Here is a 27738-nt window from a genome sequence, read left to right as displayed (position 1 = left end):
TTGGTGAGCAAGATAGCATGAACCTCTTCCCCCGACTTTGGCTTCCCCATTCTCCTGGCATAAGCATTTCTTTGCTAAGTCAATTTTGAATCCTGTGCTAATTTCTTATTATATATGCAATATATATGGAATGATGGTGTCCATGTTTTGCAAAGGAGAATAGTTATACTTTTAGAAGTTTTGAGTGATATGGGAACTTCCTTTGGAGAAACAGCATCATTCAAATGAACAGATTTCTCAAGTCATACCACTGCTGAGTCTTGGGTTTCTTTGCAGTTCAGCACATTCATTTTCTGTAATTTCTTTGAATTTTGAAACAAATTCACAGCAACCATTGGGTTACAGGCATGGCTGCCATCACAGCTGGAGTGAGATAACAACAACCCTATTTTTATTTTGTAGCTGATGCTTTTTTCAAAGCTGCAGTGAGCCTTGTTCCTGAAGTGCCAAAAATGATCAGTGTAGATGGAAAGATGCGACCTTCTGATGCCTTCCTCCTGGAATTCCTGTGTAATTTCTTTTCCACATTATTAGTTGTCCCGGTAAGTGGAGTGTGTATGAATAGCACACAGGTTAGTACAGACTATTTTGAGGTTAGTATAGACTCTTTTGACTTTCCTGATTAAAAATTTTGATTAGACCGGGCTTCTGGAGTGGGAAATGCAGGGATTAGTTTTCTGTGACAAGATGAACTGTTCTGCAAAATCACTCACTCAAATGCAAAATGGGGAGACAGAACAATTGTGTGGAAGTGGAGGTACAGCCCTGCCACTCTCAGCAACACCTGTCCCTAGAAGTGAATTTGGGGTAGAGTAAAATCTCACCATCATTTAATTGTGTAAACATCATTTACTGGTTTATTAGGTAAGTATTCAAAACACACTAATACATGAGGAGGGGAAAAATAGAGAGTTCTAGTTTCTATTAGTTTCAGTTACTTTGGTATAGGTTGCCTAATCATTGGAATGAAAACAATAATTAGAAGATGGGTTTTGCTATAACCTTCCTCTTCTGGTGAATATTTCACAAAGTACTACCATTCTACACCCTTCCAGTTTTTAACTGTCAAATTTAGAGAGAGATGTCATTTTCTCTCCAATATTTTCAGTTATATCGAAAAAACGAGGGGAAATTGTAAATTACTTGTATATTCATTTGTTCTTGGAGAGAGTGGGTTTTTCCTCCTCACTGAAAGCTCCCTTATGGTTTTCCCCTTCCTTTTTCCTTTGCCTGTTTGGTGAAGCAGCGCTCAGTGTGGTGCTGTTCCCATCCTTGCTGTCAGAGCTGTGCATTCCCCCAGTTGCAGTGGCAGGGGTGTCCCCTGTTCAGACACGTGGAGAGAAGGGGAAGCTGCCCCTGGGATGTCACTGTGTCACTGACTGCAGGAGTCAGGCTGGAGGGAAGGCTGTGCAGTGACTGGGGTCAGTAGCAGGGGATGGAAGAAGGGAGTGAAACAACCTCTCAGGTTCACTAATGAAAAATAACTTGCAACAAGACTCCAGCATTCAGAAATTAGCTTCCCTAACTCTGTTCCCTATTTACAGAAGATCAAAAGGAAGTGTCCCCAGTGGACTGTGATTTGTCCTGTGGGTCTTGGTGCCACTGCTCCAACTGCCAGCTGGAATTAGCCCGGTGCAGTATTAAAGCTGCTTGTAAAAACTCCCAGCTTATGTAAAGCTGAGTCTTTCTTTTCATTTCATGTGAAAAGATTGTTGATTGTCTGTAACAGACTTCCCAGTGTAGGAGTTCTTCTGAAACTCATAATTATATGAGTAATACACTAGAGCTTACTGATACCATTTTAATAATGAAATCTACCCAGTGTTTAATTTTAGAGGCTTAGCCGTTAAGAAGCTGACAATTAATTTTGTACTGCTCCCCCATGAGTACAAAACAAAGCATTTCAAAGTTTGTCTGTGGAGGCTGCCTGGATCCTGTTCTGCTTATGGGTCAAATGGGCATTTTAGATGGAAACTAGAAAAAAAAATTCAAAGGACTTGCAGGAAGCACACTTAAGAATAGTAGCTGTCAGCTTTAATTATATTGTAGTTCTGCTTTTATAGGGCTCAAACTGTGACTCTCCACCACTGAATGACTGCAAATAATCCTATTTTTGTTCTGGGCTTGTGGTGTTCATTTTGACCTATCTTTTTTCTCCTCTGTAGGACCATCCAGAACAAGGAGTGTTGTTCCTTGTGCGAGGATTACTGAATGTGATCCAGGATTACACCTGGGAGGATAACAGTGATGACAAAGTCAGGATTTATACCAATGTTTTGCATCTGCTGTCTGCAATGACTCAAGAAGCATTTATCTACCATGTAGATAAAGGTAATACCTAAGAGGGGCTCTGGCTCCCTGCATTACACCAGGGCTTTTGTAGTATTGTCTTATCACCAGTTAATGAAGACACACCAGTGGTAATCAGTCTCACAGGATGGATTATTTTTCTGTCCAGTTCCAGGTATTGTAACTTAGAATAATCCAGGAGTTGGCTTCTGAACAGGTGCAGTCTGTTCTTTAAAGTAAATCTGTGCAGAGTGGGTTACTTAATTTGCTTCTGGTGGTGTTGGTGTAAATGCTTATACATGTGAACTTTTCAAGTAAAGATTATGCATATGAAGGGTTTTATTTAAGTGAAAAGCATCAATTTTTACTCATCATTGGTGTTTCATCCACATTTATTAACAACTCCAGTTTTCAGAATGTAAAGCCTAGTCTTCATTATTTGGAAGATGTATTTGCTGCTTTGAAGGCAGGCTTTCAGTTCTGGAAATCGCAGTAGCTTACAAAAATATTCAGAATAGCTAGAAAATTCTAAATATTTTACATTTTGAAAAATAGCTGTCATCTTTTTTTGTAATAATTTTTGGAATATTTCGATATATGCTCTAAAATTTGAATATTTGCCTTCTGATTATAGATTACTAAATTAAGGTAGAGTAAGAAATAAAAATCCTTTAAAACATCCTGAAGACTAATGAGTCAGAGAGGCCAAGATGGTTTGACTTTTTCTTTGTTGCACAGACTTTCACACAGGGGAAGGCTGGAAGGTGTTCTGCAGTTCTGGTGAATAGTCTGTCAGATTTACCAGCCATGACAAACACCTCTTGCAGTTAGCAGCACAGAAAATAGCTGTCAGTGGAAGTGCTACTCTGTAGTAAATCTGCTGTTCAAATTCTGTAAGGAAGTGTGCTTTAGCTTTTTCTTTCACTCCATTTTCTGTATGACCAAAATAGCTGCATAATCCCAAGATCAGAAATATAAATTAATTAGATTTTAATGGAGAGAAGCATGGTAATATAAATTAGTAATTTTGCCCCTGTAGTAGGGCAATAGGAGTTTTTTCCAGGTAGACCTTGTACCTTAGCTTATTGAAATGAAGTTTGCTTGGAAACAGGGAGTTATCTTTCATCTTTTGTGCTTTCTGATTTACCTAGAATATATTTCAACCTAAAAATTTATTTTTCCCTACTTCTTAATAGGACATAAATAAATTAGGGCAAAAGACATGTTTAAAATCACAATTATATAAGCTGTAAAAACTTGAGCTCTCTCCCTCCTAAGAATCCTTTAAGGTCTTTGAAACTAAAAATACACTTCTTGAATTTCTATCCATCACTTTGAGGTAATCATGGGTTTATTTTAAGGGCGAAAAAAAAGGCAGTTTCTTTTGAAAATCTGGTTGTTTTTACTAAATAAAACACAAATTATTTGGTCCAGTGCTGCTGCCATTGTAGATGATGGCCATGCTCTTCTGAAGTGATGGAAGCAGGGAGTCTGTCTCTGTGGAAAACCTGAAAATTGGCATGATATGTTGCTTAACACTGAGTCTAGGAGCTATTTGTGAGCCTGGCTGCATCCAGGAATACAGGACTGGCTTTAAGCTAAAAGATTCTTCTCAGTGTTTGAGAGTTGCTCTTAAAACCAAAAGGACACAGTAGGCAGCCAAGTGGTAGGCACTTAAAAACCAGTTCTGTGTGTGTTTCATGGAGGAGGGTCATTTTATGACTTCCAAATATGGTCTTCTATCAAAATATGATGTTTCCAATAGCAAATAAATGTATATTTAGCCAGACCTAAGCTTGAATTCATCTCTGCAGTTGATTCCAATGATACTCTCTATGGTGGAGACCCCAAGTTCCTGGCTGAAATTAATAAACTGAGTGAGACAGTGGTGTCACAGATCCTGGATCACCTGAAAACCCTGGGAAAGGAGGAGGTATGTTCTTACTCAGCTTGAGTCAATACAAAACCAAAAGTAATTTGGAGTTGAAGAAACAGACCACCTTTGACCAGGACTTGGTCTTTTCAAAAGCTTCAGGAACCTCCTAACAAAAGGAAATTGGGTATTTTTGCTTGTTTAGAAAGTGAGACCATCACATAGGCAGGCTTGTGGTGGAGACACCTGATGATGTCCAGTTCTGTAAAGAGCAAAGTGAGAATTCAGTTAGTTTATTACTGGGGAAGATACAATGAAAGCCACCTATAATTATAAAAGTGTCAGATCCCAGGCACTGAGATGATGTCAGGAGAGAGGTACAGAGGGAGGAAAGAGTTGTTTTGTCTTTACTTTGACTTTAGTATGTTTGTTCCATATAAAATAAAGAAAACTCTAGGCAGCTTATTGGATTTCTTGATTGGAATTCAGAGGCTCTGAGGGATCAAATCTAGCTTAATGGATTGTATGTGAGAGGCAGGTGACTGATGTTTGCTGAAATAATGAGAACTCAGTGTTCTGTTAATGTACCTGTTTCTGAGAATGGACAGCTTCCCAGTCAGCCCTTACTGGATGGCTTCTATTGATAGAAATCCTGTGGCTGCTGGCCTGGAATGGGAGGGCAGGCTGTGATTGATTGGATGGAATTTTTTAGATGGGCCATTTGCACAGTAGCCCAGAGTGTTTGCCAATACAGAATGTGTTAAGTGATACATATTGGGAGGACACTGTGCTAAGTTTAGCCTTTTCTCTGCTTTTGCTATCCTGTTTGTCCTTCCTTGAGCAATGGCAGAGATGTAAGATGAAAATATCCATTGCTCAAATCCTCTACATCGTTGTACACATCACCTCAGGGAACAGCAGTTCTTTTTCAGACCAGTAGCAGCAGAAACAACCATTCTAGAACAGCTAAGAATGTCCAGTGTTCCAGGTCTTGGAAGGAAATTTAAACAGTTTTCAGGAATGTGGGTTGTATATTAGGGATTTTTTTTGCATCTGACTCCTGTATGGAATTTGTGGGTAGGAATGTTTGTAGTGCTTGAAATCCATGGTTTCTGAAAGGCCTTTTTTTGTTTGTTTTCTCCTTTCAAACATGCTTTGAGCAGGGAGACCCTGTGTTAGTTGCACAGAAAACTGGATTTAAGGCTAAGCAGCACAGATACAGGTGCTTGGCCTGCCTTTGCCTCTGCAGCCTTGGATTTGCTCCTCTGTCCAGCCTGATTTACAAAGAGGGACCATTTGTTTTGCTTTGTTGAGTGAAAGTCATTGAGAGATTTAGATAAAAATTGCTTTGTGAGAATGAATAGTTGTTTGAGGAAGCTGTTGTTGCTGAGGAAATAGAAGTGATGAGAATATTGTCAGAGATCTTTAATTGTGCTAAAGTAAAGCTGGTCATAAAATCACTGTGGTATTTGGATTGCTTCAGTGTTGGTGACCTTTTATTATTCATCTTCTTGGCTGCTCATTGAAATGAACAAGGCTCTAATGATTTTGTGTTTTTATTGGTTCATTTCCTCTAAAAGCTATAAAGGAAAATAAATTTTTCTCACAATAAAACCCTTTCACCAAAATGGCAACTTGGAAGAGGACAATGCATCTTATTGTTAACACAGCGTGGTCTTTTCACAGTGTTAGAGAATGCTTCATTTGTGTGACAGTGCTGGAATGGAAATTTTTAGTTCTGGACAGTTCTGTAAAGTTCAAGCTGTTTCTGGTCAAGAGAACATGTAGCAGTGAATCCTCTCTGCTTTGTGTTTGGGGGGGAATTGCTCTTATACTCCTTGAGGTCCCTCCTCAGCAATTTTAGGTGAAGTAGCTACAAATATGGTGCAAATATGTTCATATCAGCAGAGTTTCAGTTATCACCTTAAATAATAGCAGGGAAAGAACATCTTTGGTTAAATAAATAAATAAAAGTGGAATAGACTGGGGGGGGAAAAAGCCTGAAATTGCATTAATTTAGAATGATGACAGTGGTCTCTCTGTAAGTTTACAGCTAGGGTGCTCTAAGTGCAAGGTGGGAGGGTGATTTCCATGCAGTTGTAGGGAGCCTGGAGTTGTAAATATGTCAGACCTACATACTGTGCTGTGCCAAAGGGGGTTGAGATGTAGGAGTCCTGAGTAATTATTTTATTTACAGCAGGTTATGTTGATTTACAGCCAGTGCTGTTTGCTGCATTTTGAATGGAGTATGAAAACTCTGACTGTATTCTGATGTCTGTAACTCTTGCTGTGTGTCACAAAAGGAGTGCCCTTTGAACTTCTGAGGGTTCAGAGAGGCTGCTGAGGTTAAGCTGGGTATTTTGGCATGAGTGTACAGTAACATGGGAATATTTTTGTTTTCATCCTAGACCCTGAAGAGGCAGAGCCAGCTGGCTCTCTATTTCTTTAACACCATTCTGGCTCATGGGGACCTACGAAACAACAGACTGAACCAGCTTTCAGTCAATCTCTGGAACCTTGCTCAGAAGCATGGCTTTGCTGACACCAAGACTATGGTAAGGGAAGGAGACAGAAAATGCAGAGAGGTTTTATTTAATATCTTTTCCAATCTTTATTTGGGAAAAGGCAATATTTTCTTGATCTGAATAAACCTCATCTCTTTACAAGCTACTACCTTAAAAAAAATCAAATTATCTTAAAACCCCAACAAGTTATTTTTCTAAATGCTTCTTATTGAACAAGCAGCTTCTCTTATTTCAAGTGGTCTGTATCTTTCTAGAATTTTAATAGTACGACAAGCATGAAGGAACCTGAAAGTGTTGGTTGTTCTTCTTTTATTCAGTACAGAACACTAGCTTTAAGAGAAATGCTGAGACACTGAAAATCTCCAAATACTTTTCTTTTAAATTCTAGGTGAAAACCCTGGAATACATCAAGAGGAAGAGCAAACAACCTGAAATGAGTCATTTCACAGACTTGGCCCTCCGGCTTCCTCTGCAGTCCAGGACCTGATGGGTCCCTCTTCCAGGGAGTCACCTGCACAAGGGAGCATGGAGGCAAGGCCAGAAATCACCGATCCACACTCTCACTGCAGGAGTTCAGTGTATTGTTACTTCCTTAGTGAGACCCATTTACTTGGGCACAGCAAAGGTAAAACTGTTCTGAGTGCAATAATTTACCCTGAGTTTCTGTATCCAGTTTTACCATAGCATTGTTATTTTAAATGCTGATTTACATTCAGTAATCTTGAACCTCTATGGTTGCAGAAGCCTTTTGAGATCTAATCTGTTGTAATTCTAACAAAAAAGGAAGATAATCTGTAGAAATGAGCTCACAGCCTCAAAACTTCATCCCTCTTGTGGAAGTCTCATTTTTCTCTGCAGAAAGCAGCATTTCAATAGAACAGACTAAGTTATCTCTCTGCTTTGGGATGCTGCCAGCATTTGCCTGGCTGGTTCCAGTGGCAGAGAACAATGGCTGAGGTGTTACTGCCCTGATTTCTACAATACATTTACACAGACATGTTTATGTTTTCATTTTAGTCCAGCGGTGTTTTGTAAAATGGAAGGAATCCTTAAGTGTTGCAAAGGAAAATGGAAATTATGCAAAGTCCTCTATATTTGCAAAGTACCTATCACTGAATAAAACAATTTGCAGTTCATCTGTGTGTTCTGGGGGAGTTTCTTTGTGCATACAAATCTATCACCTTACCCTTCTGGAATTTAGTTCCATGTACTGTTATTATTTCTAATGAAATTTCACTCTCACCCCTTCTGCCCCAAGGTGAGGAACCATGTTGAGATCTTGTATCTATTGCTACTTTTGCTTAGTGGTTTTTTTTCTCCTTGCCAGGCAGGTAGCTGAGGGCTCAAATTCAGCATTTGTTTCAAACCAGAAGAGAAAACAGAACCTCAATTACCTGAATTTTAGTAGAACAAGAGCCAAAACTTAGAAGGGCTGGTGGAACTGGTGCTGAACGCTGAGAGCACTGATGCAAATCAGCCTCATGTTGAGGTAGTGGTGGTTTAAATGAACTTTAAAAGGAGGAGGTTTTCTCCAAGAAGTTTAGACCCTGCAGGAAGAGCATCTCCCTCTTCCCAGAGACAGGAGTGGATTCATGGCAGCCCCTTAGGATGGAGTCTCAGCATAAGTTTCACTTCCTCTCAAGAGTTGCCCAAAATGCATCAGAACCAAGTGCTGTTAAGTGTGTTTTCTGCTGGAGGCAGATGCTTTCAGGTAGAGCAGTCCACTGCAGAAAACCATTGTGGAAAAGTGAAGCTGTCTTAAAAGATAAAGAAATGTAGTAGTTCTGTTGGTGCTACTCTCCAAAATGCTTATACTTCCATTTTTAGGTAACAGCTGCTGATGGAAAATCCAACTGCCAGAGCATAGTTCCAATATAGAGAATATTCAATGCTATCTGTTATTGTAAGGAAGATGTTAGATTTTTAAGAATTACTTTCTGAGTTAAAAGCCTGCCCTCATCAAATTTGAGGGCACACCACTAGTGTGTGTTCAAAGTAAAGCACCATCATTTTATACCACTGAGAACAATAAAATCCTTTTGAGCCACTTATGATATAGATAAAAGTAAGTTTATTAAATTAGCAATTAAAAAGAAATTATTGAATTTCAACTAATTGCAGGCATGGCACACATCTTCAGTCTTTGAAGGAGGCTGTCTCTTGGCTTGCAGAACATAGTAACAGTTTCAAAAACTTACTGTTTGGATGAAATGAGGACCCAGCTCCACTGGTATATGCAGATGAAAACTTGTACTTCAAGTACTTCATAAATGAAATTTCTTCAGCATTTTGATATTTTATTTCAAGTAAAAAGATGTAGAAGGCAAAAAGAAATTTCACTCTCTTTTCACTCTCTTCACTCTTCTGAGTTTTAATCTTCAAATTTTATAGATCTAGATGCATATTTGTCTATGTATGTTTTTTTGTTGGCATTAGGCTGAAATCCAAGACCAATTCCTCTGTGTTGCTTCAAGTTCATTGCTTTATCAAACTCCATCTTCAGAGCCTGCTGTAACTTCTCCTCCCCTTCCTGGTTCAGAGCCATGTTTGGTTTGTTTGTAGTTGCTGAGGGACTTGGAATAGGCACAGAACCTTTCTTAAAACCACCCAACAGTCTAAAAAACTTCTTTTGTTCCTCAGAATTTTTAAAAGTAGCTGTGCTCCACTGTCCAAGGTTCATATCCTGTGAGACAAAACAAAGTTAAGACTAAAATTAAGAAATACCAAGACCAAGGAGAGAATTTCTGGCTGTGTGAGAGAACAGAACACAGAAGGCTGACAGGGGCACAGAGCTGGGAGCTGTTATTCCATGGGCAGTGCCTCTGCAGGGATGTGGGAGCAGACTGGCCTGACTCTGCCCGAGTGCACCTCATCAGCATTTCAGCCATTTCACCTGGAGCCAGGGGTTAATGCCCTTTGAGAAGCTCCTTTCCCTCTGTCCTTAGCAATCTTGGCTTTCTGCTCTCTCTTTACCCAGCTCCAAGAGCCAGACAGCATCTCTTATTCTAAGAAAACTGTCAGACTTAATCCTCTTTCACTGTCACTTTGTAGGGTTATCTTTTCATCCTCCCACTGCCTAGTTAGGGAGCTGCTGTTTTCAGCACTGTTTTGTTGCTTGTGGACACTGTTCAATCTGGCTTATAAGCTTTAAGTAATATTTGCATTCTCAACCCACTAATTACAATTAATATTGCAAGGGAGCACAACCAGAGGGCCTCCCCTATCCAACAGGACCAAGTCTAGTTTTCCTAAAGCCTCCCCTCCCTTGCAGGTTGCTGTGTTCTTTGCATTTACTGTATTTGCATTTAACTGCCCTCTCTGAACTACTTCACCCCTCCAGGATTTTTCTCCTGTCTGCAGATTCTGGCCCCTTTCTGAGGAGGCAATATCCAGCTAAAATGAGATTTCAGCTGTTTGTGGAAAACCCCAGATACCCCAGGATTTACAGAGTTCATGAACTTCTGGCTTACCTAAGAACAAGCTTCATTATTCAAGTGTGTATTTGACTCCTGAGCTATAGCTATGCAGTCACTTATAAATATTTTTGGAGGGATTTACTCAGAATTTTTTCATGACACTAAATGGCAGAATGTATGATTATTAATTAAACAGACTAAACTGCCTACATCAAAGGAAAAAAATGTGAATTCAGTGGTATGCTTATGTCAGCCTGAAATCCTTCCAACAGAACAGTTGCAGCTTGCATGAAACAGTCATTCTCCAGCAGACAGCCAACATGACACACAGCATGCTACACAACTGCAGGAAAGCTACAGCAGGGGTTGAAGGTAAAAAAAAAAGCAAGGCTGGAGTATCATTCACTATCACAGGCCAGAATACCTGGCATGAAAGAAAGCTACCCATAATATTTCAGCCTTTTGACCTTCCAAGTTGCTGCACAAGCCCAGTCTGTGACACAGATACATGCACACATCCAGATACACACAAGACACAGATAAATAAATGTAAGTGCTCCCTTTGCAATGGGAGACATCTGCACTGATGCAAATATAATTATGGCTTGTCAAAACTCTGGTTTTAAGTGAGCTGCTGGCAGGCACTACACACAGCTTCTGCTGAAGCATTTCCAGCTCACTTTGTGCAGCTGATGAATTAGTTTTCACAGCTTCTATTCTTCTGCATACTACTAAACAGAAACAGATCAGTGCCAAAGAACTGAGATCTCCTGCCAAGGATGTCATTTTTCTCAATGACTCCAGAGACTATTAGTTGTAGTTCCAGAGCTGTGAGACTCCTTCCCACTATGTTAGATCTACAGGAGTTGTTTCTGGCATTTGCTTGAGGCATATTCCAGCCTTCTAGGCATTCTGGCAGTCCTGCAAAACAACAGAAGCCTGAATTACCAGCAAAGCTTTCTCTCCACCTCAATCTTCTTAGCCCTGGCTAAATACTGCAGCAAGCTTCCACGACCTTACTGTGAATGTGTCAGGAGCCAGGCTGTGTAGAATGCAAAAGCAAAGAATCAGCAATCATCTTCCAAAGAGGTGGAGGAAGATGCAGAAGCCATGAGAGGACTGACTCTGAACATCACACACGTGTGTTAACAGCTGCCACCCCCTGTACCTTTCCATGGGTGTCCTGTTGCTGAATGTGTGCAAAGTCTTGCAGGTATGAAATCAGATACACTTCAGTGACTGCTGCATCCACAGCCCAAAAATGTATCTCACAGTAAGCAGAAAATGCTTCTGTAGCAATGTTTGATGGCTCATGCTCCAGTGGAACCAGAGAAAATGTTGCTTTTGAGGAGTGCAGATGGGAATTGGAGCACTGTGCAATGCCAAGGAGTTCAGTGCTCAGCTCTCAGACTCTTGGCACTGTACCAGGCTGTTCTATAGCATGACCTGAAATCTGCAGTCAGAAGGAACACTGCTGTACATGAGCCACATACAAAAGGAGCACAGTGGTTTTTACAGGAACCTGCCCTGGAACACAGTATTTCCATCAGGTTGAGGTCTAAACTCATACATCACCTGTCCCACTTTGGAACTGAAAGCCTTGGTTTTGCCAGATTCTCTGTCAATTTCTTCTTGCAGGGCCTGCCGCCTCACCTAGTGTGCAGAAAATTACACATGCAGCATAAGACTCTGTGTCCAGTGTGTTAAATGACAGTTAATTCATAATGAAATAGTAAGAGAAAAACAGAATAATTAGTTATCTTCAGAATTTTGCAAGGAAAATTAAAAGGTGCATGGGATCCTTTCACACACTCAACATGAGAACTGTAATTTTTTAGTGTCTGTTAAATGAGTTGGCTTGCTGTATCAAGTCTAATTTTCTAACTGCCTGTATTGATGAGAGGCAAAGAAATGTGTCTTTAACTTAGTAAGTTAATTAGTTCTGACATTGACTGTACATTTTGGACTTAACCCACATGTAAAGCACATTTCAAGCAGAGCTTTATTTAGGGAAATCTAGGCATAGATAAGCAACAAAGCAGTTTTTTGTATCAATTCCTATGCAGATGTTAAATGCTGGATCTTACCCAGTTAGGACAAAGCCTACCTTGTCTATGTTAATTTCATCACAGTTTCCTTTCTTTTCCTTCACAATAATTACACCATCTAGATGTTCCTGTAAAACAGGAAAAAAGCTTGTATGATTATTTTTATCCATTCTGATTAATTAGAATTTACACAGCTCTCACCACAAAAGTAGTTAAAAAGTAAGCAATCAGTGGTACTATTCAGGGGCAGGAAGAAATAGTCAGGTCCAAGATGAAAATGCCAAATAAATCTGTGTATTCCTATGGAAAAACCTCACAGAGATTTTTTTCTTTTAATCAAGATAAATGATTTTTAGATTTACACATTAATGGTAAACAGGGTAAGTACTAAGTCCAGGATAGTGGTAAATGAGAGCCATAAGCTTTAGACCAGCCTGGAGAAAGTGGCCAAAGGGAAGATCTATTGATACAGCTAACATAATAAACCAAGCATGAAACAGCCAGGGAAACGACAAGGAAAAGATTTGTAACATACTTCTGTCAGCAGAACCTGCTGTTACTTTTTTGAGGCTTTAGTTCTATTAAAAGCTATCAATGATTTACCTCATTTTCCAAAGCTACCTGATATACACTGCTTTCACACACACACACAAGTACCTGCACTACTAAAAATGGGAGAACACTGTCTGCAGGAAGGAGAGCTCGTGCTCTTGGAAGAAAAGAAGAACCCAAAACCAACCCCCAATTTACTTCTAGATGGCCTGGTACTGTCTTTTCAGATCTATTAAAACAAGCAGGTGAACTGTCCTGACAGGACTCTGCAAACAACTGCAGCATATTTTTTTCTTTTTAGCTGCAAGGAGGGAGCATCCCCATCCCTGCTCTGTGCTGACCTGCTGAGGGCTACTGAGTGGAAAAAACTACCCCATGGAGGTGTGCCAAGCTGCCTCCAACTTCATGGAAAAGGAGCACATTCACATGTGGTGGGGTTATGCTGTCTGCTGGCAAACAACATCAAAGCAGTAAACTGAGTGCTCATCCTCCTCACTGCCCCAGCTGACTGCAATGGCATCCCACAGAAAAACACCAAGCACTGATATGAAGTGGGTATCATTCCACATGGTCTTTAAAACCTGCTCTTTTACTTGCAGGGCAAGCCCAACAGAGGATTTTTAAGGCATGCAGAGCCTCGCGTGACATGCTGTCAATGAAAACATTTCAGGACTGTGGCACAGTTAAATGCATGACCACATTATCAGCCACATAATTATTATTATTACAGTGTCTTTGGGCCTGGCAGGAACTAGAACTTGCTAGAACTGATTAACCCAGACCTCTCAATCTTCAGATTTTCTTTTGAGTAGTTTTTATATTATTAAAGGAGCTGCCTATGGGAAAGAGGAACAAAACATGCATCACACTACTCCCTTCTCCTCAATAGTTTGCAAAGTATTTTTTGTGGTTTCCATGTTAACTGGTCATGAAAGTTTACATGTCATTGTAGGGCTTATCTTGCCTCTACACAATGTAAGCAGCTGCAAAATCCAAATAATGTCCAACAATCTCAAAAAAGCAATGCCAATTTAATTAGAAAATATATCCAGCAATAAAACCACCCTGTCCTTTTGAAAGGTCAAAAGGAGAAATCCAGCTTGAAAGCCCCAAACATCTGCTCACCTCACGACTGATAAGCACACACACTCCCCTCACAAACCACTGTGAAAAAAGCCTGTTCCTGGGTCTCCACATGAATCTAAATTTAATTATTTGCACTAGACACCTGGCAGCCGCCAGGTTTCCACAAAACTTGAGGAAACTGCATCTGAGTGCATGACAAAGCAAAGCACACCATGAAGTGAGCTTGAGAAGCAGCTCACATTATGGTCTGCTCTACCCTTAACTTGCAAAAATCTTCAGTGATACCTTCTTAACTAGTGCTTGACATTTAAATAAGCCAAGCATCCAAAATTCTTGATAGAAAGCAACTGGAGTGCAGCTTTCCATAACCTACAGGAGTAAAAACACCCTCCTAGTAACTTGCAATGTGCCATTTTCAAAGTCAAGTTTAAGCAGCTACAAATACAGCTAGATAGCTCTTGATTTTCTGAGCATCTCACAGCTTAATTCCCAATGATAACAACAGAAGTTGGGCATGTAGGTAGTAACTTTTGGCACCCTTAGCTTTAAAATATAACTTTGATCAGATAAAGTACTGCAAGACTCTGGGATGGGATTTCCTTTACCAGTCAGTCAGGATACAATCCCAGTTATCCCCAGTTACAATTTACACAGTTCTTACATCTATTTATTTTCTTGCATAGATTTATTGTTTTAATTAGAACTGCCTGTTTAGGTCTTTAATGTCTTTCTATCAGAATTTATATTTCAATGCTCTTGGCCCAGTCTACACTTAGCATTCCTAGATTTTCTCTGAAGTTTTGTTGGAATTAGTCAACAGCTTTTGTCTAACTTTCCCCTTTGTTCCTACCATTACATAATTCCAGCAGTGACAGCAGCAAAGCTTGAGGAAAGTCTAACAAACAATCAGATGGACTCCTGCTGCCAGGGTTACACCTGCTCAGGGTAAATGACATGGCATTCAGCTCCTGCTTCATGGAGTGCTGCCACCTTGCTAAGAGCAACTGAGCACTTATGACTGTAAAACCCACTCTATTCTGGGGCCAACACTTGCTGCTAGCTGCAATATTTACATTTTCACAACGGAAACCCCGTGTGATGTTTCAGCAGCAGGCAGCAGTCACAGGATCAGCTCAGCTGGGGTTTGAGCCCTTCCTTTAGGAGCTGGGCTTGCTGATCCCAGTGGGTCCCTCCCAGCTCAGGATGTCCTGTGAGCTGTGGCATGCTGGAACAGATCAGCTGATCCTGCTTCCCCACACCCAGGGGGGACCCTCAGTGACCTCAATGTCACCAACAGGCAGAGCAGCCTGCAGAGCAGGGAACTGCCCCAAAGGCTTTCAGCTCCTTAGCAGGAGGGTGCAAAGCTGCCCTCCCCTCCACAACTCACCACTGACTCATTCCATGCTGGTTCTGTCTTGATCTTTTTTGCATCTGCTTCTGAAGCTGGCTCTTCAGCCAAGTCCTGTGGTGGTACTTTTTTCTTTTCTTTCCTTTTCCTGTCACACAGCACGGGATTACTATTGCATAATGCCCCATCTACAGGGTCCCCTGTAACACACTGAGCTCGCTCCATTTCACTCTCTTTGTTCTTCTTATTGCTTTCCAGTAGTATTTTTTGGCTTTTAGAAGCACTGTCATTGTTTAAAGAAACTTCTGATTGTGTTGTTTCCTCCTCCTTTTTCTTCATCTTCTTCTTTTTCTTCTTACTGACTTCAGTATTATACTTGAAATTCTTCCTGTGTTTCCTTCCAGACAGCTCTTCTTCCTCAAGCTCAACTTCCTGCTGTGCTGGGAGATGCTTATCAGGAATGCTGTGACTGCAGTCTAGCCTATCTTTGCAGGTGGAGGAAGAAACAGCTTTCTTTTTCTTCTTCTTCCTCTCTTTGATACACCCAAAGTTCTTAATTTTGTCCTCTTCCTCTCTGCTTGTCCATGTAAATTCCCAGGAATTACGTTTCTTCCTTTTTCTGAAGTCACCTGATGCGGTGGGGCTGCCAGGAGTTTGATGCATGCTGTCCCCATTATCTGCCTGTGGTAAAAAGCAGTCAGACTCAGCTTTCTTTTTATTCTTCTTCTTTCTTACACAACTCTTCCCACCATTCTGGGCATTACCTGTGTCATAGTCCTCACCCATAAAAACTGCTTTTTGTGAAGTGTGTTTGTGGGTGTTTTTACAGACTTTTGTAGATTGCCTTTCTCCACTGTCCTGGGTGTCCTCTAATGAAAAACTGCATTTCTTCTTTTTTTTCTTTGTTATCTCACCATCCAATTCCAAATCCAAAGCAGTATTCTTCCTCTTTTTTTTAACAGATAATTCATTTTTCTTAGTGCCATCTGGGCAATGATTTGAAAGCTCCACATCACTACTCTCATTATTCTCCAAGGAGAGACGACAATGGACTTTTTTTTTCTTCTTTTTGAATATTTTAATTTGTTCCTCTGATTCCTCTTGAAGCTGTAAATCCAGATAACCTTTTCTACTCACAAAGCTTTCTAAATGATCTTCTCTGAGTAAGTCAGAGCCAACTTTCTTCTTCTTGTTTTTCTTATTATTCTTTGGTTGCAATTTGTGTAAGCACTCATCTTTTAAATTTTCCTTTTTCCTGCTCTCTGTTTTTTCCTTGAGATGGCCAATGTCCTCAGTTTTAATGACAGTTTTAACATCTTTATCAATTTTAATGATAGTCTTCACCTTTTTCTTCTTCTGTACAGGTTCTTCATGAATGTCTTTTCTCTTTTTCTTTATTATCATTCTAAAAAAGGACATGAAGATGTTAGTGAACTGCTTCAAAGAGATTATGCAAGTCCTGATCTACTTGGTCTTCCTTTATTCTGAAACCATTCCTGATCCCCCATTGTCCCTGACACTCTAATTTCAGTCTGCTTTCCATGATGGGGAGCCAGAACATCTTGACATATAGAAAAGACTGTTTACTGGGGTGATTCTTTTTATCATGTTGTTTAGCGTACTTTGTCTTGGTTTATAAGGTTCTATTTGTCTGTTTCACAGCAGCAGAGCATAACGTTTTCACAGAAACGCCTACCTTCCAAACATCCTTTCTAAACAGCAAAACACATCAGCGTGTATATAGAAATACACTTAGTTTTCCAGATACCTGTGACTTTTCACTTCACACTGAACTTCACACTGCTTTACTGCCCACTCAGCATCACGAGACCCTTCCAAGGCACCTGAATTATCACCCTCAACTTGCTTCTATCGGTGCTTTCTTATCCTTGCTCTGTGTTTCTTTTCTCAGGACACTTACGCCAAGGAACTGCTTACATCAGAGCACCCTTCAGCACCCACTCACTGAGAACCTCAATGACACCACCGAGCACGCTGTCAGGGCGCGGACAGAGCCCCGAGCGCAGCGCGGCCCCTCCCGCCGTGTGTCCGGGCCCACCCGCCGGCTGCACCCGGGGGACAGGGGGTGTCAGCCCGAGTCCCGCCCGCTCCGCGCCCCGGCACGGCCCCGCCGCCCTCGCATCCCGTGCGGGCCGGGCCGTGCCGTGCCAGTCCCTGTGCCCGTCCCTGTGCCGGCCGGGCCATGCCGCACCCTGCGCCTGTCCCCGTGCCGGCCGGGCCATGCCGTGCCCTGTGCCTGTCCCCATGCCGTGCCGGGCCATGCCGGTCCCTGTGCCGGGCCGTGCCGTACCGGGCCGTGCGGCGCTCACCTCCCGCGCCACGTGCAGCGCCGCCGCCGCCCCGGAAGCGATCGCGCCGTGCCCGCCCCGCCCGGCCCCGCGCGGGCGCTGCCGGAGCCGTTGCCGCGGTAACGATTGGGACGCGGCCATGGCGGAGGGCGGGCACGGCGCAGGTGGGAGCTCCGAGCCCGGCTCCGCTCCGAGCCCCCCGGGCAGGGCTCCGCGCCGCCTTTCGGGGCCCTGCAGGCCGGCCCTGCTCCGGCCTGGGCCCGCCCGCTCCTCTCGCCGGGCGCGGTGCTGTGCCCGCCCCACAGAGCGCCCACAGCCGCCCTGATCCCCACGGGCACCCCGGCCCCGAGCGGCTCTGCCAGTGGCCGTGTGCTGTTTTTACTGCCATAACCTGCTGACAGACCGCCGTGGTGTGTTTGCGCTGCAGCCGGCCTGAACACAGCGCGTTCAGTGCGTGCCCTGGTGCTGTGAGGGTTATCCTGTGCCGGGCTGGGATTGCCTCGGGAAAGCGGAGAGGCCAATGTGTCCGTGCTGGTAAAACGTTACCGTACCAAAGCAAAGCCCTGGGATCCTCCCAGGGTCTGAGAGCACCGAGATTGCCAAACCGGGGGACCAGAACGTGTGTTCTCTTCCTTCAGTACTTCATGATGCCCGCAGTAGGCATTTTGCATTAAAATGGCCATTTTCGGCTAGGAGAGGCTGATGATGCCAAGCCAACACCCGCAGCACCGGTGGATTCGGTGGTGCCATTAACCCGGCTGCGAGGATGGAGCTGAACCGGCCGGGCCGGGCTCAGGGCCCCGCGCTGTGTGCGGGCCCGGGCGGGCTCTCACATCGGGCTCCTTCTCCTGCTCCTTCCTTTTTCTCAGCCTCAGTCACTCACTATCCTTGAGGGTCATGTACAGCTTTTAGTTCTTTGGGTTTTTTCTTTTTTTTTCTTTTTTTTTTTTTTTTTTTAATTTTATTTTATTGTGGAGGCAGCAATATTTAACAATGCCTGCGGGATTGAATTGCTTATAGAGGAATCCACTATGAAAAGTGGATTGTCTACTAGAAAAGTATTGTCCACTAGTAAAAACAATGGTTAGTTCAGTGCAAGCATATGTATTCTACTTATGTCGAAATATTTTGAATTACTATTTTGGTACCTTTTTCCCAATAAAGGGTTCTTTTGTCAGTGAGAACCTTGCACTTGACTTAAAGCTCAAGAGAGGACATGACAAAAGTGTCTGAAGTTCTTGCTTATTTTAAAATGTTAGATTTCATGTTATGCAAATATTTATTGCATACTAACTTTTGTTTTTTCAAACCTAAATAAATACCTTTAAAATAATGTTGATTCAGGAGGAAAATAAATATATTTTTAGGGTCTCCTGGTAAATATTGTACTTTTTTAAAAACTTTTAGAGCATGAAGAGGAACAGCCTCAATTTTCAGATGTTCCTCAATCAAAAGAAGATCCAGAATCAAAACAAGAATCAGTGAGTACAGTTCAAGTAAAAAATCTGCATAGAGATGGACTGAAAATATTTTAAACAACTAAATGTGAAAATTAGCTACCCACAGGGTAGAGTCATTCATAAAATGAAAACAAAACGATTATTTTTCAAACAGCTTATTTGAACCAACAAATGGAGTATTCCAAGAAATTGCTGGTATTTAAAGCAACTTGGGTAATGCTAACAAGAAAAGTTTATTTTCTTTAAAAGGTGAATGTCAGGAATTCTGAACAATGTGAAAGAGATATTTAAGCTTATCAGTGGAAAATACTTATTCAGAAAATGCTACCAGTATTAGTTTCCAAATAATAACTATTTCTTACAATGGATAAAATCTTTTTAAAATTGTGGTATCTCACCATATTCTGTAAAAGGGAGTCATGTACCTTCTGTTAGGTTTGGATGATTTTACTGTGCTGGAAACTGCAGAAGTTTTAAAAATGTAGTTATTTGTATTATTACTTAAGTATATTATTATTTAAGTGTAATGATTATATTTTCAAATATTCAGAAAATACATAAATAGTACAATATTTGAATTAGAAATTGTAATTCCATACTTTTTAACTGACCATATAATTGTTTTTCTGTTTAATTGGTTTCTATGTTTTTGTCTAGTCTGTTGGGGTATTTGGAGTAGATACATTTCTTTTCAGCAGGTGCCTTTGGAAGTAGAAATTCCTGTGGAAGAACTTTTTTCTGCCCCTGCAGACCAATATGTGCTACCTGTACTTGGGGAAACTCCCCCTGGAGAGCCCCCTGATCCAAAAACATGTAAGTAGCAGTATGTTATCTTAAACCCTGCTGTGGATATTTCTCTTGCATATGGCAAGGATTTTTAATTTATTTAATTAGAGTGTTAAGAGCACCACCACCTTTTCTTGTGTGGAATTGGAATGGTTTGGCCTCTGGTCTGAAATCAGGGAGCCAGCTTGGCCACTTGGTCAATGGAAGAAATATCAAATTATGCATTACAAACCAATAGCTTTGACCAGCTAAGGTAGGTCTGTGCTCTTCTGAATAAGTGACTTTTTATTTAGGCACTTAAATCAGAAATGGCAGGCATTTCTTCCTCTGATTTAATAATGCAAAACTAGGATCAATAGACTAAGTAGACAATTGAATTTGAAAACTGCTGTCAAAATACTGTCTTTTCCCATCTGATTACCGATGAGAATGGAAGCAGCTCTGAAGTTTTGTTCTTCCACTTTTATCAATTCCTATACTTTATAATAAATTTCCCAAGCAGCAGTGTGCTTTTATTATGAATTTTAGCCTTTCATTTTGTCTTCTCTTCCATTAATTCTTGCTCATTAGGAATTCCTGGTGCAAGTCAGAAGCAGTGTTACCCTTTTATATAAATAGTGTCCTCCCAATTTTGAGCATTTTCTGGCAGTATATGAACCAATTAAAGGTATAAAGCTGAGAATAAATGCAGTGTTTCAGCTGTGTTGCCAGAAGAGAACATTTGTATGATTTAATCTTTGCTGATCACACCAAAACCTGAGCACTGCCTGAATGGGGAGAGGTGCCAGCCCAGACAGCCCTCTGAGAGGGGAAAGGTTGGGTACATGGAGTCATGTTAAATTCTCTGAAGGAACTGCCAAGTATGAAGCAGTTATGACAAAGAAATCACAGCACCACTAAAATATAACCTTTGGTTTTTCCTCTGTCTAGAAATTCAGTTTTATGACTAACTCTGCTAATGCAGATTGTAAAGGGCATGAGATACCAAAGTGGTCTAACTGCAGCAGCTCTGAGTTCAGCACAGGCTAATTTCTTCCTGTCAGGGTAGATTAATTCACAGAGCTTTTCACTTCTCTGACTAAACTACTTCTGGTGTCTGAGTTTCTTCACTTAAAACTGAATCTGACATCTCTGAGGCACACTGAGTTTGCAGTGTTGGTGCACATTTCGTTTGAAATTTACCCAAGTTTGAGTTGCGTTTGTTGAGAAGTGAAGACAGACCAGGGGCTGCATGTGAAGGGAATGAATCTGCTTTGTCCCAGCTGTGATGGTATTGACAAAGTGACTGGTACTGACTTCAGGATAGCTCATGGTGGTGTTTTTGTGAAATCCAAGTGCTTAGCTGTAAATGAAGGCTGTCCTGTTTTGCTCAGGTTCTCCTCGAGAATTCTTGGAGTTTTACATCTTCCCAGTGCTCTTACCAGGACTGGCTGCACTTCTGTATGAAATAGAGAAGGAGAAGTGTTTAGAGGTTAGTTTGTAGTTTTCATTTCAAATCACTAGCAGGAAGTTACAGCCTTTTATTTCACAGGCAGTATTTTTTAAATTTGGTCTTTTGCAAGAAAACCATCCATAATAATATGATATAACATATCAGGGTTTTTTTTTTTTTTTTGGATATGGTTTTAAATGTTATTTTCTCCAGTAATTCAGAACAGATTATATTCTACATGAACTTGATCATTATGACAATCTCTAGCTCTCTACAAATCCTCCTTAAATATCCAATTGTATCTAGCCTAAATAGTGTTGTGTTTTAGAGGAATAGGCTTCCTTTCAGATTAATACATTTCACTCATTTGAGGGTGATGTACAGAACTTAAATTTTACTTTGTGACTCAATTATTTTTGCTGGTCTGGCATTGTAATAGAGATAAATCTTCTATTTTCGCTTGTTTTTCTCTGTAAATTCCATTTAACTGGAAGACAGGGTATATGAATGAGCTTATAAAAATGCAGATTTAAAAATAATTGTTTGCCACATGTGTTTTTATAAATTTGTTTTCAGTGTATGTCTAGAGAGACATTCCTCATTGTCTCTAGGGAATGCTTAAAACCCCACTAGGACTGGTGCCAAATAAAGCATAAATACATTTCTCATTGTATCACTGCAGCCTAGCAGAGCCCCAGCAATAGCTTAGGTACTGGGATGGAAGCTTTTGGGATAGCTTAGATCATCATTCCCATCATTTCTGCTGTTTTTCTCAGTCTTCACAAAATTTCTGTGTGTCTATAAACTGATGGATTTACAGGTGTGTATGTGTATCTATTAGCTGTGATGAATACAGGTGAAATAGGAAAATGGTTCATTTTAATGACATCTGTCATTCCTGCCATCACATTTACATTACAGCCAAGAAAAAATTGAGCATATATATTATTCATCACACTTTTAATAAGATCTATATTGATTCTTTTTGGGGTTTTTTTGGAAGCATGTAACCTTTAGGAGAAAGGCATGTCCTACAAATGGTCTAAAATACAGGCTTTGATAGATGTTAGCTATTTCTGAAAATAAACTTAAATACAAAGATATTTTAAAAACATTGAAATTCTTAGAAATATTTCCATTTCAAACTCAGAACAAATCTAAGGTTACTGTGTCTATTTTTAATCTGAGAAATTTTGCAGATCTTCTTCTATTATATTAGAAAATGTGTGAGCTGAAAATGGATTTTGTATGGGTCTGTGTGCTGCTTTGTAGAAAACTACTAAAAGCAATGATTTTCTAATGTATAGAAACTTGATAAAACGAGTTCAGCTTATAGAAAGCACTTATGTGGAGAGATGCTCTGCTACTGAGCCAAGCTCAGGAAAGCAAGCTGAGGTCAGGTGATAGTTTTCCACTGTGACCTCATTTCTTCCTCCTTTTGAACAATAACTAGGAAAACAATAGCTCTTCATGCTTGCCATATAATTGAATATTTATGTTATTTTCCATTGTTGTCCAGGTGGTTGAACTTGCACATTCTGTTTCCTTCTCTGGCATAAATGTGATTTTTAGTTATCCTTTAGTTTGGTAAGAAATGTGTTGTTCTGTATGGATTTGGAGGAAAAAGACCCCCAACTTGCTCTAATTTGGGTTAAAATGGCTAATGAAATAACTTGAACTGAATTTTAGAATCAAAAGCAGAGACCTTACAAACCCCAAGTAGGAACAGGGTGAAAGGATCTTGTTATAAACACATTGGAATACAGCTTCCAAAAATAAGAGGACAACAAAGATTCAAAAGATTGATGGAATTCATGAGACAACAGGACATGAAGAAGATGAATTGTGATGAAGCTAACTGAAATCATGAAGGATGAGAAGAGAATACTGGGTTTGAATTCTGGCTAGACATGAGTCACTAAAGCCTGTAAAGGGCAGTGGTACAGAATAAACCAGTGGAAGATAAATGGAGGAAGCCCTGGAAGGAAGAGAGGAATGACTGCAATCAATGTTGAATGAGCCCAGGAGAAGAGAGAGGGAATGGTGAGAGAGAATGAAGAGTGGGATTTGGATGAGAAGGACTAAAGGTTTTCATGTTTTGAAAGGAGATTAAGATGAATGAGAAGAGAAGGAAAAACTAAATAGGAGAGCTTTTGAGCAATTGAAATTGTGTTAAAGGAAATCACATCCTGGGGCCAACAGGGGAATTCAAGGGAGAGACCAGAGAAGGTGCATCCATGTCTGGAGAAGAAGAATTGTACAATCACATAGGAAAGTCAGGAAAGGGAAAAGTTCATGCTGGAAGCAGGGATTTGTGTAAGAGAGATGTTTTTTGAAAGGTGATAAAGAAACGTAACAATTTATACATTTAATTTAAAATAGGCTCTCTTGCATTATGTGACGCATACTAAAAATCTGAAAAGCTAAAGCCTAGAAAAACCACCAGCTGCTAGATATTTGTGCAGACTTCAAACTGACATAAATATGAGAACAGTCTGCAGAAGCTTCATTTTTAAATTAGAGATGAAAGAAACCTATTAGGTTGCCCAGTGTATTCCCTCACTGATTTTTCTTCCTACCATAAGTTCTCCTGTGTTTTATCCCATCTGCTGTCAAATGCCTACAGGGGAAAGACTATTTTCTCAAATCTTTCCTGTCATGAGAACCAACTAATGCATTCATTTTTCAGCATTAAACTGAACAATGTATAAATGTTTTTATTAGAATAACTGCCTTTTCTTTCTAGTTAGCTCTCATAGAAGGAGGAAGCTGTATCAGGCTCTGTAATGAAATATATTTAAAATTATGATGGATCAGGGAAAGGGAATGGAAGAAGGTTTCCTAATGATTTTGCCTTCTTCTGATCACCAGTATATTTTCATGATTATTACCAAGCACATCATATTTAAACTGAAAAATGGAAAATGAATTCTGAACATAAACAGTTTATAAACACATCTGCAGGTTAACAATGCACATTGTACAGATATTTCCTGTTTTTTATCCGGATTCATGCGGCATAGGAGGAATGTGTCAAAGGCAGGTCAATTTATGTAATTTTTTCCCTTTATAAATGTTGACTGCTGTGCAACTAATGATTTAATTCACTAGCAAAATAAACTGTTTCCTGGCAAAGAAAATAAAATAAAAAATATTCAGCTTGATTGAATTCCTCTCTGCTAACAAGGATAAAACAAGATGAATTTGATTCCTTTTGTGATGGCTGTTTTGAGAACCCTGTTCTGATCATTATTTCTCATTGCAAAGGAAAACCAATTTACTTAAAACAGATTAAATTACAACTGCTAGATTAAATAGAATTTTGTTGTCAAAGTATAGAATTTATTCTCTGAAACAATTCCCTAAGTAATGGGACCCATTTTTATCCTGTGATTGAGAATAGCTGTGCAGTCACAATCAGACTCTGCTGTTTGCTTACAGATTCTGTGCAAGTCAGGATTTGTCCATTTAACATTTGAAGTGACTCATAGAAAGCTCTGCAGTGAAGGTATTGGTCTCTTTAAGTTTAGGTGTTGGGCTTCTTGGAACAGCATTTGGTATTAGCATAAGTGTGAAAATTGCATGAGGAGCTGTGTTTCTTTGCAGCCAAGCACTTAATGGAGCCCTACCTGAACCCTAAAGCTTTGGTTGTCACAAAACAGATAATAAAGGCATCTATGGCTCAGGATTAATAATTGTTTCATGATGATTTCATCTTCTGTTCTTCTGCTTTCTTTTTTTTTTTTAAAGCTCTCTATTTTTTTCTTTTGTTCTTTTTTTCCCCCCCTGTTGGTGTCAGACTGTATTTCTACCAAGAGTAAGATTCTCTTAGGAAATTAAAAGCTTTACTGGGTATCCTGTAGGACTGCCCTGCAGCCCAGCACTAAACTTCACACTTGTCATCCCCAGCTATGTGACTGCCCTGTGCTCTTCCCTGGGCAGTCAGCACCTCACATGATGTTCCTCTTCCACTTCACCGGTGGCTGACCCCCAGATTATGACATATACCATGAACTGAAAGAATTACACTATGTAGAACATTTTTTCCTGCCTCTCTGTTCACGTCTGAGGAGAATGCATAGAATAAAGTCATTTTTCAATTTTCATGTTTATTGTATTTTCCTTAGCAAGTGGTAGTAGTATCTTAACCTCTTACATTTTAATCAAAACTTCAGCCTCTTTTGGGACATTAAGCAGTTTCCCAAAAGCTTTTGACCAGTGTGAATTGTTCTCCTAAGAAGCAATTATGACATCTGAATCTCCTGTTTGACAGGGCAAGTGTTGGGATGGGAGCTCAGCTTGCTTTTTTAGCTCAATGGCTGCTGTTGTGATGTAGCACTTGGTGCCCCAGGGCTGCAGGGCTCAATGTCTTTTAGGGTTCACTGTGACTGTGTGCAGCCAGAGCACATCTCGTGTCAGGGGGGTTCCTGAGGTACTGATCAAGCTCTTCTGTTATTCCACCCAGAACTCCACGTTCTGTTCTCCACATTATGGTTACTGGGGTTTGTGATAAGCACAATGAGCACCTGTATCATTTATCCCTTCAGTCTGTTAAGATGGAATGTCAGAGGAAATGCTTTTAAAGAAAGGATTTTCTGATCCATTCTGGCTTTATCAAAATTCAAGCTCTGAATGGCTGGCTGTGGTACTGCTTAGAAGCTCCAGGTTTTGAACTTTTTACCTGGTTCCCTGTATTGCCCATGGTTTCTGTGGCTGTGGACAGACAAAAGCCTTCCTTTGGTTTTGCCTTCCTGTCTGGACCACCCAGCAGATGGTTTGGTCAGAGTAGCCATACAATACTCTGCTGTGTGTATTCACAACATCTCAAGCTGGTTCCATGCAGGAGGAGCCAATAACCAATCAATGTTCCCTCTGTCTTGTGGAGGAAATTAAGTATTTTGAGTAGGATAATAGAACTTCAAACAAAATGGAAAGGAATTTACAACATATTTTCATGTATGAATGAGTTCTGTTAATTTCTTCATATTGCCACTTAGAGCACCATTCAGAGATCTTTGTTCCACATATACTGCAGCAAACATCAAGATAATATATGTAGAATTTTTTCACTCATAGTTTGTCTTGAAATCATTCCACAAAATTTCTAAAATTTTGGCTGAGCCACTGACTGTTGGCAGTAGCAATAAAGGGTAGACAGAGTAATGTACTGTATATTTTATTTAATAAAAAGCAGTCAATTTATCTTAAACATCTGACCAATCCAAAAATAATAAATAATTTGAAACTGTTTTCTGTCTTTAGGGAAAGAGAACCAAATTTATTCCCACTGATTTCCTAACTGAGTGGTTATACAAGTAAGTTAATCATGTTTTTTGCTACTAAGTATGTTCAGTGATTCCAAGGCACTAATTTGCAAATTGAGTAGCTGAAATTTAAATTAATATGAGTTGTTTTTCTTTTTCTTTAGCAAGAATCCAAAGAGGAAAGATGAGTCATTCACAGAATTGTTTTCCATTCCTTTTGTTAAGGACTGGCTAAAGGACCAGTAAGTTATTGCAGTACTCAGAATAATTTTTTCTCCTTTTATTCTTTTGCCTCTGCTATCCCAAAAAAGTAGTAGAGCCTCAATATGTTGCAGTTGTGCTCTCAAAAATGCCCTTTACTGTGTGCAACAAAGAACTATGTGATAGTTTCTAACTGGCCAGTGTGTTACTTACAAGGTATTTTATACCAGAATTGTTCACAGATAAATTAATTTCAAATTCCTAAACATTTTAATTGTAGAATGAAGGACATTTGAATAGTCTGGTAGTATTATGAACATCTTTCTACTAAGGAGTAAAACAATTTTTTCAATGCTGCTTTCTCTCATGGAAATCTCTGAGAGTATAGTCAAGAAATTCTTCTCTAACTGTAAGCAGCTGCTTTCGAAATACCTGTAACAATCCTTGGCATCAGGATGCATTTCTGCAGACATTTATGACTTTGAGAAATGAGCACTTGTTTTTGGCAGCCTTGATCATATATTCCTTGTTATTTTCTTAGAACCAAATAGAAAATAGTTTTGAAAGAAATGCTAAAGTCCTTGAGACTGCATTTACTTTAAAATATAGCTGCTCTGTGAGAAAAGCAAAGGATTAGTCCACAGTGGGGAAATAAGAAACTAACAGAGATCAGATTTTAAAGAAAAATTTCAATTTGAAAACTTAACTGGAATCTGCATTGGTAATTGGTGAAAACATAGAGACTAATATCTTTGTAGATACATTTACTTTGTTACACAACGTAAGTGGAAATTGGAAATTAAACTTTTTTGAATTCTTGACGTGTGACATTTGGAACCTTGAGACACCAATGGAGCAATAGGAAAGCTCCTTATCACAGGTCTTTGTGGATAAGTTGGCAATTGTGTCAAAAGGGTTAACTTTGATTCCCTGAGGGGTGGTCAGAGCTGTTGTAGGACATTTCTGCAGCACAAGACCCCTCTGGAGAATGACTCCTTTCATCTCAACTCTGGTACCTTCAGCCATCGTGCTGTCCTTGCGCTGCTGTTCAAACCTGCCTCTGCTGGGACACATCTGCCTCATTCTGTCAAACACAGTTCTTGCCAACAAGATGCCCATGTAAGGCTGTGGTTTGGTGCTTTGTGAAGT

At 40.2% G+C, this 27738-nt stretch overlaps 3 protein-coding genes across 6 annotated transcripts in view; 2 read left to right on the top strand and 1 right to left on the bottom strand.

Moving 5' to 3' along the window:
- The window catches only part of VPS35L (VPS35 endosomal protein sorting factor like), a 41866-nt gene extending 34095 nt beyond the window's left edge, over positions 1–7771 (top strand). The window contains exons 27-31 of one of the 2 annotated variants that reach the window (XM_084216639.1): positions 403–542; positions 2166–2331; positions 4104–4222; positions 6571–6717; positions 7076–7771. In XM_084216639.1, the coding sequence (XP_084072765.1) occupies positions 403–542; positions 2166–2331; positions 4104–4222; positions 6571–6717; positions 7076–7174 (671 nt within the window). In that variant the 3' untranslated portion in view covers positions 7175–7771. Of the gene's footprint in view, positions 1–402; positions 543–2165; positions 2332–4103; positions 4223–6570; positions 6718–7075 lie in introns of those variants that run through there. The other variant, XM_084216640.1, reaches the window with a different exon arrangement.
- A 1042-nt stretch (positions 7772–8813) lies between these two features.
- KNOP1 (lysine rich nucleolar protein 1) lies at positions 8814–17493 on the bottom strand. 3 transcript variants are annotated; one of them, XM_084216301.1, is made up of 5 exons: positions 17449–17493; positions 15177–16542; positions 12211–12279; positions 11679–11756; positions 8814–9370 (listed from the first exon to the last, which is right to left on the bottom strand). In XM_084216301.1, the coding sequence occupies exons 2-5, from the start codon at positions 16539–16541 to the stop codon at positions 9059–9061; spliced, it is 1824 nt and encodes a 607-aa protein (XP_084072427.1). In that variant the 5' UTR covers position 16542; positions 17449–17493; the 3' UTR covers positions 8814–9058. The 3 variants fall into 3 exon arrangements, with proteins under 3 accessions (XP_084072427.1, XP_084072428.1, XP_084072429.1); XM_084216302.1 differs by having other exon boundaries at positions 17468–17488; XM_084216303.1 differs by lacking the exon at positions 11679–11756.
- A 92-nt stretch (positions 17494–17585) lies between these two features.
- The window catches only part of IQCK (IQ motif containing K), a gene marked incomplete at both ends in the record, with an annotated part of 34150 nt that continues 23997 nt past the window's right edge, over positions 17586–27738 (top strand). Inside the window, 6 exon segments of the mRNA XM_084216590.1 lie at positions 17586–17610; positions 18854–18927; positions 19605–19719; positions 21066–21163; positions 26387–26439; positions 26553–26630. Of these exon segments, the coding sequence (XP_084072716.1) occupies positions 17586–17610; positions 18854–18927; positions 19605–19719; positions 21066–21163; positions 26387–26439; positions 26553–26630 (443 nt within the window).

Source organism: Fringilla coelebs (genome assembly GCF_963513975.1).
Source record: "Fringilla coelebs genome assembly, chromosome: 16".
Classification (NCBI taxonomy): Eukaryota; Metazoa; Chordata; class Aves; order Passeriformes; family Fringillidae; genus Fringilla; species Fringilla coelebs.
The sequence above is the reverse complement of the archived record's forward strand: the minus strand, read 5'-3'. Positions and strand labels throughout refer to the sequence as shown.